Source organism: Bos javanicus, chromosome 2 (genome assembly GCF_032452875.1).
Source record: "Bos javanicus breed banteng chromosome 2, ARS-OSU_banteng_1.0, whole genome shotgun sequence".
Lineage (NCBI taxonomy): Eukaryota > Metazoa > Chordata > Mammalia > Artiodactyla > Bovidae > Bos > Bos javanicus.
In genome coordinates, this window is record NC_083869.1 from 84,651,455 (window position 1) to 84,666,254 (window position 14,800).

Genomic DNA, 14,800 nt, shown 5'->3' on the forward strand with positions numbered 1-14,800 from the left:
TGGTTTATTATCTTGAACCAAGATATACTTTAAATACACACACACTCTCTCTCTCTCTCTCTCTTTGCCTGTTTTCCAGAGAAGGGATGTTTAACTATCACAAACAAAAATCATTGCCAGTAGTGAATATCCTACAGCTTTTAAACTGATAATATCAAAGGATTCCTCAGCGAACTGGGTAATTTGGTCAGGTATCCAGGGTGCGTTTGCCCACTATGTCCCCTAGTGGGCATTTCAAGAAATCACACTTTTTAAGAACCAGATGCTTCATGAGAATATTAGTGAATCCCACCACCTTCACCCTCATCTCAACCCTACTCTTGGGGCACAATAGATGTTTGGTGTCATCCTTTCTGAAAAAGAATTTTAGGATAAATAAATACATATTGTAAAATTTATGCAATGTGTGATATGCATATGCAAAATTTATGTGAAATTGTTGGGTCTAATGTGAAGCTTGTCCATTTTAGTTTACTGATTCCATTATATTTACTACCATGGACAAGAGTCTTTTAGAAGAAATGGAGGAGCCCTCATACTCAAAAAAATAATCCAAAATGCAGTACTTTGGTGCGGTCTCAAAAACTACAGAATAATCTTGATTGGTTTCCAAGGCAAACCATTCAAAACCATAAAAATCCAAATCTATGTCCCAACCACTAATGCTGAAGAAGCTGAACTTAAATGGATCTATGAAGACCTACAAGTCATTCGAGAACTAACACCAAAATGGATATCGTTTTCATCATAGGGAATTGAATGCAAAAGGAGAAAATCAAGAGATTCCTGGAGTAACAGGCAAGTTTGGCCATGGAGTACAAAATGAAGCAGGGCAAAGGCTAAGGGAGCTTTGTCAAGAGAACACACTGTCATATCAAACACCCTTTTCCAACAACACAAAAGACTACTCTGCACAGGGACATCATCAGATGATCAACAATGAAATCGACTGCAAAGAATACAATCAATCTGAAGATGGAGAAGCTGTATACAGTCAACAACAACAAAAAGACCAGGAGCTTACTGTGGCTCAGATCATGAGCTCCTTACTACAAAATTCAGGATTAAATTGAAGAAAGTAGGGAAACCATTGGGCCATTCAGGTATGATCTAAAAAAAATCCCTTATGATTATACAGTGGAGATGATGAATAGATTCAAGGGATTAGATCTGGTAGACAGAGTGCCTGAAGAACTGTGGGTGGAGGTTCGTAACACTGTACAGGAGGTGGTGACCAAAACTAGTCTGAAGAAAAAGAAATGCAAGAAGGCAAAGTGGTAGTCTGAGGAGACCTTACATATAGCTGAGGAAAGAAGAGATACAAGAGGTAAAAGAAAAAGGGAAAGATACACTCAACTGAATGCAGAATTCCCGAGAATAGCAAGAAGAGATAAAACATTCTTAAGTGAAAAATGCAAAAAAAATAGAGGCGAACAATAGAATGGAAAAGACTTGGAGATCTCTCCAAGAAAATTGGAGATACCAAGAAAACATTTCATACAAAGATGGGTACAGTAAAGGACAGAAATGACAAGGAACTAACAGAAGCAGAAGAGAGTAAGAAGAGGTGGTAAGAATACACAGAAGAAATATACAAAAAAGGTCTTAACAACCCGGATAACCACAATGGTGTGGTTATTCACCTATAGCCAGACATCCTAGAATGTGAAGTCAAGTGGGCCTTAGGAAGCATTACTATAAACAAAGCTAGTGGAGGTGATGGAATTCCAGCTGAGCTATTTCAAATCCTAAAAGACGATACTGTTAAAATGCTACACTCAATATGCCAGCAAATTTGGAAAATGCAGCAGTGGCCACAGGACTGGAAAAGGTCAGTTTTCATTCCAATTCCAAAAAAAGGCAATGCCAAAGAATGTTCAAACTACCGTACAATTGCACTCATTTCACAGGCTAGCAAGGTAATGCTCAAAATCCTTCAAGCTATGCTTCCATAGTGCATGATCCAAGAACTTCCAGATAAACAAGCTGGATTTAGAAAAGGCAGAAGAACCAGAGCTTAAGTAGCCAACATCCATTGGATCACCGAGAAACCAAGGGAATTCCAGAAAAACATCTAATTTTGCTTCATTGACTACATGAAAGCCTTTGGCTATGTAGATCACAACAAACTGTGGAAAATTCTTAAAGAGATGGGAATACCAGACCACCTTACCTGTCTCCTGAGAAACTTATATGTCAAGAAGCAACAGTTAGAACCAGACGTGGAACAATGAATGGACTGGTTCAAAATTGGGAAAGGAGTACAACAAGGCTGTACATTGTCACCTTGCTTATTTAACTTATATGCATAGTATATCATTCGACGGAGAAGGCAATGGCACCCCACTCCAGTACTCTTGCTTGGAAAATCCCATGGACGGAGGAGCCTGTTAGGCCGCAATCCATGGGGTCGCTAAGAGTCGGACACGACTGAGCGACTTCACTTTCACTTTTCACTTTCACGCACTGGAGAAGGAAACGCCAACCCACTCCAGTGTTCTTGCCTGGAGAATCCCAGGGACGGGGGAGCCTGGTGGGCTGCCATCTATGGGGTCGCACAGAGTCAGACACGACTGAAGTGACTTAGCATAGCATAGCATAGCATAGCATTCAAAATGCCAGGCTGGATGAATCACAAGCTGGAATAAAGATTGCCCAGGAGAAATATCAACAACTTTATATATGCATATGATACCACTCTAATGGCCAAAAGTGAAGTGGAACTGAAGAGTCTCTTGATGAAGGTGAAAAAGGAGAGTGAAAAAACTGGCATAAAACTCAATATTCAAAAAATGAAGATCACAGTATCTGGTACCAGGATTTCATGGCAAGTAGATGGGGAAAAAAGTGGAAACTGTGACAGATTTTATTTTCTTGGGCTCCAAAACCACTGTGGACACTGACTGTAGCCATGAAATTAAAAGATGCTTGCTCCTGAGAAGAAAAGCTATGATAAACCTAGAGAGTGTATTAAAAAGCACAGACTTTACTGACAAAGGTCCCTATAGTCAAAGCTATGGTTTTTCCAGTAGTCATGTATGGATGTGAGAGTTGGACCCTAAAGAAAGCTGAATGCCAGAGAATTGATGCTTTTGAACTGTGGTGCTGAGGAAGACTCTTGAGAGCCCCTTGGATTGCAAGGAGGTCAAACCAGTCAGTCCTAAAGGAAATCAGTCCTGAATATTCACTGGAAGAACTGATGCTGAAGCTGAAGCTCCAATACTTTGGCCACTTAATGCAAAGAGCTGGTTCACTGGAAAAGACCCTGATGCTGGGAAAGATTGAGGGCAGGAGAAGGTGGCAACAGAGGATGAGATCATTGGATAGCATCACTGACTCACGATGGACATGAGTTTGAGCAATTCCAGTAGATAGTGAAGGACAGGCAAGCCTGGTGTACTCAGTCCATGGGGTCACAAAGAATTGGACATGACTCAGTGACTGAACAACAACAATGTGAATCTTAATAATATTCATCATAAAATAAGTAAGGTGGGAAGTCATAACTGGTATCCCTACAAAAAACCAGGAACATTGAGAGGTGACACAACCTCAAAATGCAGGTTCTCGGGACATAAAATTTCAGAATGCTGCAAGTTGAGGGGGCAATAAAGAGAAAATGTCTTATCTGGGCCTTGTTTTTCAGTGGAGAAGAAAAAGAGTGGTTGTCTTAAGAATTTGTAGCCACAGACCTGTTCTCATACAGATTTGGGTAAATGTTCATACTATCAGTATTGTCCACCAAATCCTCAGGCAAAAGTTTTGTTTAAAAGGGTACTGGGTTTGCAGGGGCCTCAAGAGCACGTATCAATATGTAAATTCCAGAGGAACCAATTCAAATCAAGGCCTCAAAGACGTCCTGCATAAAGTTCTCACTTGTACAAGGCCACAGTAATAAAGGAAAGGCACTTACAGAAATAAACCACCAGGAGCAGGACTCAGATCAGCAAACAGAGAAGAGTAATGAATATATAACCAAGTACAAGAGACTATCAAAAATGATCAGGCTTATTTGAAAAAAAAAAAAGTTAATGGGCCCTGAGAAAGCAAAAATAAAAGTTATATCTATGGAGACAATAATATTCTCAAAATGAATAATGTCACAATCACAATGTTAAGTAAAATAAAACAAGTCATGGACTATTTATAAGATGACTCCATCTATACAACAATATGGAAAAACTAGAAAGAAATGTAATATGCAGCTGTGTATTGATAGTAAGTTTATCTTTAAAAATTCAGAATAATAACTATAAAATGAAAGATAGTGAATCCTTTGCTAGAAGGTAGAAGAACAGAACTAAGAACAGGGAAGGACAACTGAAGGGCAGAGTTTAAAGGTCACAGTCATTGTATGAGTCAGATTGAAGGCATGAAGGTGTTAACTTTATTACTACTTAAAACTTTAAACATTAGCCTTAAAACTTTAAAGAGTCCTGTACTCTTTTTATGCATGAAATACTTATAAACTATTTAAAAAATAAAAAAGGAAAAAGAAAGCTAACGGTTGGACTTAGGAAACTTGAAAAGCTTTTAAGTAAATGAATTTTCAGACATGCTCATTTCATATACTAGATTGCAATAACTACTGTTGAAATATTGTAGTTCAGCAGAATGTTGCTAAATATTTGGCCAAAGAGAGAAGGGAGGCCAGACCTGATCACAACTTTAATTCTTCCCCCTCAGAAAGTTTTCAGCTGAGTTCAATGAAAGACTGTTCTAAGAAACCGGTATTAAAGAGAAGCTAATGGGAAAATAGTATGTTTTCAAGCAAAACTGCCTTATAAGCCAATGTGATTAAGTCATTTATGTTCTGTTAAGTGGAGGATACCAGTCTACACCTTCTAGAAGTTATTTGAAGGAAATACTGTCATGCAAATTCAAGCAATCAGAATATCGTTGCTACTTACCCATTTGGAATACAATTTTGTCTCAACTCTTGGCACAAAATTTACAGCCTTAATCATGACATCATAAACATTTAGAAGGATGTCTGTATAATCATTGAAATCAGGTTCAAACTTAATGGTGTCGTTATCAAGAATCAGCCTCATGACAAAACCTGGATGTTCAAAGGCCCTAACAGAATCCTGCAACAAAGAAATTATATAAAATATATATATATTATAAAGTATCCATAAATATGCATATCAATTGTGAGAGACTAAGGAGGGCACTGGTCCAGTTAGAATACACCCTTCCTCTCATGACCTAGACAGTTAACCCAAGGATGAGCTGTACCAAAAAAGATAAGAGCCATTCCCAGCTAGACTTTTTGGTATCTACTATAGGGTCAAGATGCCAGAAAAAGGAAGATGTGTACAGCAGTGGGGCTCTAGAATCATGCAAGAAGGAGCCCAAGAGGAGAATATTCAAATTCCCAGACTGTTCACCCTGTATCAGGACCTTCTTACAGTAAGAAAAGAGTTGTTTGAAGAAATCTTCCCCAGTCATCATGACCCAAATTTCCCAATGATGGGAACTTTCACTTATTCCCACTAACCTCACTAATATAATAATAATAATATATTCTACACATGTAGGTTGACATTAAGTCTTTTTTAAAACAGGTAAGTGTAATAGGTCTAAAGATACACTTTCTGATCTCTCACTGGTAAAAGTTATAATTATCCACTCTCAAAGAACTGAAAATAAATTGGTAAGTGAATATTGGTATGACTGAATCTTACTTACTGGAGGTTGTGCAATTAAGTCTGTGTAATCTTGCATGGAAACCAAAGCGAGTTCCTGCAGCTGTAAAGTCATAAGTGTAGCAGCACAGTTGAAAAAAGATTCCATTTTGGCACTGCTGTCACCAGTTGGCAATAGTTTTTTTTTATTACCTTGGTAATAAATATTCTGCACTTCTGGAAACCACCTTCAAAGAACAAAAGACTTTTAAAAGTTAATACTTTCAGTGAATTACTCCTCTTACATTGACAGTAACTTCTGAACATCCAAAGGTCTTCATAGAGAGGTATATTGCCAAGTGACATTATCCACTTTCCGAAATGTAAGTGCTAGCATATTTCATCCTTCCTAAGAAATTTTAATCATAGACAATGGAAAATGGCTCAATGACATGATGCTGTGATAAAAACGTAACTTGAACTCCATGTATGACACTCTTTGGATATTATAAAAATTATCTTTACTGGATATTACAAGGCATGCCTCCCATGGATTTGTCAATTTAAAGCTAAAATATGAGTAACATTAAATCAAGGGAAGCCTTTTTTGGTTCAACCCACTTGATATTTTATGCTATTCTATTTCACAATGATAGCTGAAAACAAGATACAAAACAACAAAATCAAGTATGTTCTTTTCTTATCCTCCTTAATGAGAAATTCTAAAAGAGTGACTGATTTAAAACAAGTTTCAAATGTATATGCATCCTTGTAATAAAAGGAAAACAATGAATTTAATATTCACAGACACGTTGTGATAAGCCAAGTTTTCAGTTTACAAAACCACTGCCCAACACTAAAATTAAGGAATATTTGTACCTCTTTTATAAGATAGAATTTTTAAGCAGTCAGTATAAGTTCAGGAGTTGCCTGAATGCTCCCAGAGAGATCAAAGTTTTAAATGTATGTATTTGTCCCTTTAACAAATACATGTTTTGTGCCTCTGTGCTAGGGACAGTGCCTCAGGAGATATGAAAAATATGACATAATCCTTTATCTTTAGAATAAGGAAGGCAACGTGTCATAGCAGAAAAGCAGATACATTTGAAATCAAAGGATAGAGTCATATTTTCTACCTAGGTAATAGAGAAGAGTTTTCTAGTGAAGAGGGCAATTTCACTAAAGAATAGATAAAAATGAAGCAAAGACAATGAGAAAAGGATCTGAAGTACAAGATATGAAAAATAGGTGGGAGAGGTAGGGCTAATATATCTAATCATTTTGCTATCCATATCAGAGCTAACAGACTAGAAAATCGGAATAAGTAAGTGGGGCAAAGTATGCAGGACTTTGCAGAACTTCGGAGCTAAACACAAGAACTTGGGACAAGCTTATGTTCTATGAATAAACAGCATATCCTTCTGCAATGGGGCACGATTGCTAAAGCAACAGGTAAAGAGGATAGGTAGCAAATACTAAGGGGAGAGAGCAAAGCCAGATACAGCAGATACTAAGGGGACTGAGAAGTTTCCAGTAGCTCAGGCAAGAGATGAAGACAAGTGAAATGTATCTCAACAAAAAAAGAATAGTTAGAGATACACTGAATATGGCTAGAGGCAGCCTGGGGATGGTGAGGATGTAGATGATGAGTAAAAGAGATAGAAAAAGTAAAAAACTTTTCAACTTGGCCTGGGAACGGTCCAGAAGAAGAAGAATGGCAGGTCTGGAATAAAGAGTAAATACTGTTATGGAAATGTCGAGAATCAGGTGCTGACATTTCATTCAACTGGAGATATACAGTAGAAATTTTATAAGAGGGACACAGAGCTCAGAAAACATAAACTCTTAAGACAGCTAAGAGAGAAGAAATCATGAAACTGTTGAGAATATAGAGAAGAAAAATGAAAGCAAATACCTGCACAGCCTCTACTCTTAGAGAAGATAGTAAGATTAAGTAGAGTCAGAAAAAGAGATCAAAAAAGAAATAGACACAGGGACACAGAACAGAGACTTAGAGAAGGCGGTAGTGATAAACTACAGCAACTGCTGAATAGAAGTGAAGGATGAGGACTAAGAAGACATTAGGGTTTGGCATAGATGTCATGATTAATCATTTACTAATTGTTTCTCCACTGTGGTGAGCCGATGTTCTGCCTTTCAGCCACGATAAAACACATTCTGGATCCCTATTTAAAGTATGGTCAGAGCAATCTTCCCTCAGAATCAATTAAGCAGCATCAAGAGATACAGTTAATCAATCTACATCTTTCATCAAAATAATTCAATAAAGGTTTATCCTCTACTCTTTTCTTTGACATCCAGTCTACTAAAATTTGCAGTGGAAATGTATTCCTGGAGTAGAACCTTAAAGTTATAGAATAAGTTATATTTATTTTTATTCTGTGCTTATGAGGTCATATTCTTCTCTGCAATTAATTATGAAGTTTCATTCCACACTTCTCCTCTATTTTTTATAAGAAATAAATACTAATATTATATAAAAGTCTAAAGTTCTTTCAAGTAATATCAAACAAAGAATTTGCTTCTAATGTATTAGTGAAGAAAAAACAGAAAGGAAAGATTTAGCCATAAGCTGTTAAAAGATACCTTTATAAGTACCTTTCAGAAATCATAAAACCAAGCTGGAGTTTCATGTCCTCTGTTATCTTAAATGTGATCCAATTTCAATGTTCTATTTGTAATAACTTAATGACCTCTAACAGAGACAATTTTCCTGTATTGTTTCAGAACATATTATCTGGCACCAGTATCAATAATTATCATATGTGGCTATTGCATTTTGAAGGGCCAAATCAAAATGATGTTTAATTCTCATTTGATAGGTCTAACCTCCCAGTACAATTGTAAACTCCTTTAAAGAATATTTTCCCCTATAATCGTCTTTAAACTCTTCTGTATCCTCCATTCAAAATCAAGATGTAATAGGCATATTACTTTGCATGTATTCATAGCAGACTCAAAGAAGTATCTGGAGAACGATTAGTTGATGATCATTACCCTCCCGCCCCCGTGTTATCCAACCCTACACTCAGAGGAGAGGGTAGAAACAAGACACTGGAAAAAAAACATCAATTATAACCATCTTAGTTTCTATACTATCTATGCTGCATAGAACATCTGGATAGACATCACAGAGCAAGACAGTTAAAGACATCATATTTAACTCTCAATCAGAAATGATTACAAACTTGTTAAAATGAGATTTTCTGAAAGCAGTTAAACTATAGTAGCTCAATCATCACATTTTAAAATGTATGTTTTTTGTACATGAAATTTCAAAACTTTACATTTTCAGTAGAGTCTCTTTGGCAGATTCCATGTGTTTCATGACAATTGTCTGAAAAGTTGACAGCTCCAATGCATCCTGACGATTGTGAAATTCTTCTATATCAACTAACCGTAACTTTCTGCAAGAGATGTCAATGAACAGTGATATATGTATGAGTGGCTTTGTTTGGTATTTGATATTTTGCTAGTTGGTTGTTCCCTTCTCAAAAACAATATTCCTAGGTTTTATCACTAAAATTTGTGTTTCCTAAAAATATTCTAGAACATAAATTATTTTAATTTTAAAATAATATAATTAAATTCAACAGGAACACAGTTTGATATAATGAAAGCATGCTATACAATAGAAGGATATAATAACTGAAATTTTATGCCTAGTTAGACTGACTTTTTCTTCAAACTAGAATAATTATAACAGGAAAAGAGGTAGGGCTCAAAGCTTACAAGGTCCACTCCTCCTAAAACAAAAACTGTACCCATTCTGAAAAGAGAACAATCCTGGATATTGGAAATCCATGAGGTGAGGGAGTTCTCACACCTAATTATGATCCAGTGTATTAAAAAATCTTTTGAACTTGTGTGATTTTTATTTTTATTTTTTTTTTCAGAAAACTGTGTTTACTTCAGCCAATAGTTTTCAGTTCTGACTACAACACTATGATCCTTGTTACAAACATGCTTCACTCGAGAATTTTCTCTAGCACATTAAAGAGCAATAGTATCTATTAGTATCATTGTTATTCACCTCAATTTAACTACAGATTACTTTCCTAAAGAAATTGCTTTTCAATTTCTACATGATCAAATGTTTTCTATGTTATCTGAAAGGCAGTAAACACTACTAAAACATTACATTTAATTTTTGCTTAAAGACCAATATAAAATGTTGGTTAGTAAATAAAACACGTTTCACATCTACTTAGATTCCTTTCACAAGTGGAAGTCCATCTCCTAGATTATAATGAGTTCAGTACATGACATCAGTGATATATTATGCTCAAAGTCGGTATAGCCATTGCTGAAGAATCATTGGTAATGCGTTATTCTGGACAACTGAGCAGAGCAAAGCAAAGTTTTACATAAAATATTTCTAAAATGTAGCATGACGGCACATACTAAACATAATCTGCTCTCTTTAGGCTTCTAGCTCAACATGTTCAACGTGACTTTCTGCTTTAAAGCGGTACCTATAAATCAGGGTGCAGGGGCATGCCATGTGAAGCAGCCCTGAATAAGGGCAGTTGCTAGGGCAGGAGCCCTGGAATCCACTGTGCCATTGAGCAACCAGACCAATTTTCCCTGCATTTCCTTGGTGTTTGATTTAGAGACAAGAGACAATTCTAAGCACAGGGCACCCATCTTTCCTGTTTTGAGACTGATAGGCTTTTACAAAAGTTTTATAGAACTTTCCCATGAAATCCCTGATAACGCCCCCTATTTGGTCAAAAAGCTGAATTGTTAAGAAGATGGGAAAAATACTCCCGGACATTGGTCCTACTTTCTCAGGACAATTCCTACAACAATCTAGGAGTAGAACAATAGTTTTAATCACTGGTTTAAAACTACAAAAGAGTTAGGAAAAAAAAGATACTCAACAAATAACAGTCCCAAATCATCCAGACTGAATGTCGGGTTCTTCTCTGAACTCTTCCTATCCTTTACCTGCTGCAAGCAAGCAGATGTCAATTTCTGGAGACTCAGCAGTCAGTCATGGATCCCTCCCATCCTCACACCCGCCACTTGATGCTCATCACAGTCTGTAACCTACCCTAATTCTTGGATCCATCACTGATTTCAGGCAGAAGGGTCTTCAGCAGTCTTGGCCCAACACTCTGGACTTAACATCAAGTCAGCCTCTGACTTTGATTTCTGGTTCTCAAAGCTAATCTCACTTCTTCGTGAAGTCGCTCAGTCATGTCCGACTCTTCGTGACCCCATGGACTGTAGCCCACAAGGCTCCTCCATCCATGGAATTTTCTAGGCAAGAGTACTGGAGTGGGTTGCCATTTCCTTCTCCAGGGGATCTACCCAACCCAGGGATCAAACCTGGGTCTCCCACATTGCGGGCAGATGCTTTACCTTCTGAGCCACCAGAGAATTGCTACAATCTCACTTCTTACTGGGCCCAAGTTGCCTCTTCAATCACACCCCAAGTGCTCACGTTTCTTGCTTGCTCCATGAATTTAGAAACGTGTTGTGCTCTTGCCAGTTATCCCCCTTTGTTGCATTCGAAGTAGCACACTCTAGGCAGTGCTCTGCACTTGCTTTCTTCACTTACTAAAACATCCTGGAGACCTTTCCATAGCAGCACATTGATACTGTTTTCATTTGTATTTCATGGCTGTATTCCATTGTGCGACTGCACCATCATTTATTGAACCAGTCTACTATCAATGGTTACTTGGCTGTTTCCAGGCTTATCCTCTTAACACCTGGTACAATAAAGAACCCTTAATCTCTATCACTTGCTATATTTTCAGGTTTTCATCTGTAAGCTAATTTCCCAGAAATGAGATTGCAGGATTCAAGAGTAAATGAATTTATAATTCTGATAGATATGACCAGATTCCCCTCAAAAGGGTGCCCATTTCTCCAAGCTTCACTAACAATGCATGATGTTAATATACTGGAATTTTGTCAATCCAATGGAAAATAGAATGATATCTCAATGTAGTTTTTATTTCAATCTCTTTGTATTTCTCTTATTATGAGTTAGTTTAAGCACCTTTTTAAGCACCCTTAATTTAAAGGGTAATCAAGTTGTATCCTCTCTGAGTACTGTACAGTAAATTAATCCATGGTGTTTTAGTAATATTTTATTGGGCTCACCTTGGTCAAACCATGAATTTAAAAAATCCACTTTATCTTTTCTTTGACATCCTCTGATTTCTACTGTAATTTCTATGATAATTTCTACACTAATATATACATTGTATGTATATATATATATATATATGTGTGTGTGTGTGTGTGTGTGTGTGTGTGTCCTGGCATACATCATTTTTCAAGCAAAAATACCTGGGTGCTATGTACGTTTTTGACTACATTATAAATACGATTTTTGACATTAAGTGGGTTCTATAAGCCTAAATATTGAATGGCAAGAATTTGCACATTTTCATCTAGAGAGCATCCCTTTAGGGTTCCACATTCAGGCATTTTAGAGTCATTCCGATGATTTTCTGTATTACCATTCCCAACTCACCCCTTACTCATTGTTACACAGAGCATGTATGCTTAGTCGCTCGGATCTCCCACTGATTGGGTAGCCATTCCCTCCTCCAGGGGATCTTCCCACCCACGTATCAAACCCAGGTCTCCTGCATTACAGGCAGATTCTTGACCATCTTACCACCAGACGGTCACACAAAGATGGCCTATTTTTTCAAGACCTGCTGAGATTCAGGGCAGACTCAGAGTAAGGATGCCCTGTGTGTCCAACGCTGGCTTCTACTCAGAGGAGCAGCACTATGACAGCCCAGCCCACTCTTAATATTCACACAGAGTGAAAATGACTTACACCAACAAAGGCAACATAGGAGTTGGTAGGGCTGTCTTCCCACTCACAGACCACAAAGCTCCTTTCTCACTTGTCCTTGCTTTAGCTGCTACAACTAAATATATCTCTGCCAATTTTATCTCTGCCACTACAACCCTGAACACTAATTTTGGACACATAACATATACTATTTACTGGAGAAGGCAGTGGCAACCCACTTCAGTACTCTTGCCTGGAAAAGCCCATGGATGGAGGAGGCTGGTAGGCTGCAATCCATGGGGTTGCAAAGAGTCGGACACGACTGAGCGACTTCACTTTCACTTTTCACTTTCATGCACTGGAGAAGGAAATGGCAACCTGCTCCAGTGTTCTTGCCTGGAGAATCCCAGGGATGGGGGAGCCTGGTGGGCTGCCGTCTATGGGGTCGCACAGAGTCGGACACGACTGAAGTGACTTAGCAGCAGCAGCAGCATGTATACACATGTGTGTGGCCACACATATACATTTGGCTACAAGAGCCCAGAGCAAAATATGAGAGAAGATGCCCCACTAATGGTTAGCATTTCTTTCATTGGGTTGGTGGAAAGAAGGGAAGCCATGAGGAAAAGAAAGTCCAGGTTGATGAAGTCAGGTAAAGTAAAGAACATTGCACTTTACATATGTATCTGTACAAAGAGATTAAATTAAAATTTGTTAAACAAAGGAAGAAGGGGAAAGAGGAACAGAAGGAGGGTGAGGAGGGGCCTCAGACACCGCAAACCCACATTCATCTCACAGGTGGGAACTGGAGAGCCTCTGATGAGAGGGTGGCAGAGCTGGGGTGATTCTGGGTGGCTTGACTTCCCGGTTTGGGTTAAGTGCTCCTGTGTGCTAAGGATCCCAACTTCGGAAGGAATTCAGAGAAGTTGGTCATCGAGGCCTCCCCAGTGTATGTCCAGGGGGCTTCCCAGAATAGAAACAACAGCTGCACTTCTGTAGCACACAGAGCTCTTAGCTTTCCCTTCGCTGGTCTGCAGGAGGCAAGAAAATGTGCTCATTATTGTGCCCTCATAACAATACCTACTATTAAGAACCAAGAGACCCTGGAGAGCAGATTGCTAGTAAACTGTGGCGGCTTTGGCTGGGAGGGTGAGAAAAGGTTCACAGACCACCCTGGAGACCTGGGTGCCGTGTCCTCTAGACAAAGATCCACCCAGGTTTTGAGAGGTCTTCTTTGACAAAAATAATATAAAACTATATTACTTCTGCATATTTTATAAATACATATGTCCACGTGTGCCTATTGCTAGGATGCCCCCCAGTGCCTCAGAAGGGATGGCACAGGGGAAGCATACAAAGCTCGAGCTTCTAAACTGTGAGGTACACTGTCCTCAGCCCTAGGGCCAAGACCCTTAGCACCACAGTGCCCCCCAGTGTTCACACCATGACATCACCCACACAGAGAGGTATAATCTCCAACAGTTGCCCAGAAACTTCACCTCATGCCAGTCACATGGGCAGTACTTCCTAGGTCTCTGAACAATACAGATTATTGTAGCAGCTAATGTTCCATGGGATTTAAAACAAGGTATGGCAATTCGGTCCTTTAACTATGACTACTCCTTAAAATAAATGTGGTAATTGGGTGGGGGGTGGGGAAGGGAGAATTGGATTAGAGATGATGGTGATGCTCACTTATTGCTCTATATAATTCTATGTTATTTACAACCATGTTTAAATACTTGGGTTAAATTTGCAAGACTTTTAAAATTTATAGTTAAAATAATAAATGAAATAATTAAGATAGAATAGCTTTCATCTCTCTTAAAAAAAAGACAACAAAAAAAAACTTCAGTAAGGCCAGAAATACTTACTTAAAAGTACTGTGCCACAAATCTAGCACCGACAACATTGTAGGGTTCATTGCATTCAAGTGATCCCGAATATAAGTGCTTGCAGCTAAAAATGATTTCCTCCAAGGCTTTGGAAGAATTTCCATCCTGAAAACAGAGAAAATATTTAATTATCTTCTTTAAAAATCAAAAAATATTCTAATATTCAAAATACTTTTTGAGTAATACTTTTTTGAGTTTAATTTAAACGATCCCTCATGGTAATAATAAAACATGTTATATAATTATGCTTTAAAGTATATAAAGGTCATACTCATTATGGTTTAGTATACTTTCTAATGCATATAAAATTAGATTTGAATTTTTATTATATAAGGACATTTTTTCCCTAAATGATTGATCTGATGGAGTCCACAAATAACTAACAGTAATTAAGCAGAAAAGAATAGCCAGCTATGTTTTATGTACATCTTCAAAGACTTTTTTAAAAGGAAACATTTAAACATTTTATACCCCTATCAGTTTTAAAA

At 37.9% G+C, this 14,800-nt stretch overlaps 1 protein-coding gene across 4 annotated transcripts in view; it reads right to left on the reverse strand.

Moving 5' to 3' along the window:
* DNAH7 (dynein axonemal heavy chain 7) overlaps positions 1 to 14,800 on the reverse strand; it is a 252,750-nt gene that overhangs the window by 193,162 nt on the left and 44,788 nt on the right. For all 4 annotated transcript variants that reach the window (XM_061440697.1, XM_061440686.1, XM_061440708.1 and 1 more), the window contains exons 9-12: positions 14,292 to 14,417; positions 8,939 to 9,058; positions 5,695 to 5,878; positions 4,911 to 5,090 (exon numbers count right to left, since the gene is read on the reverse strand). In XM_061440697.1, the coding sequence (XP_061296681.1) occupies positions 4,911 to 5,090; positions 5,695 to 5,878; positions 8,939 to 9,058; positions 14,292 to 14,417 (610 nt within the window). The remainder of the gene's footprint in view (positions 1 to 4,910; positions 5,091 to 5,694; positions 5,879 to 8,938; positions 9,059 to 14,291; positions 14,418 to 14,800) is intronic.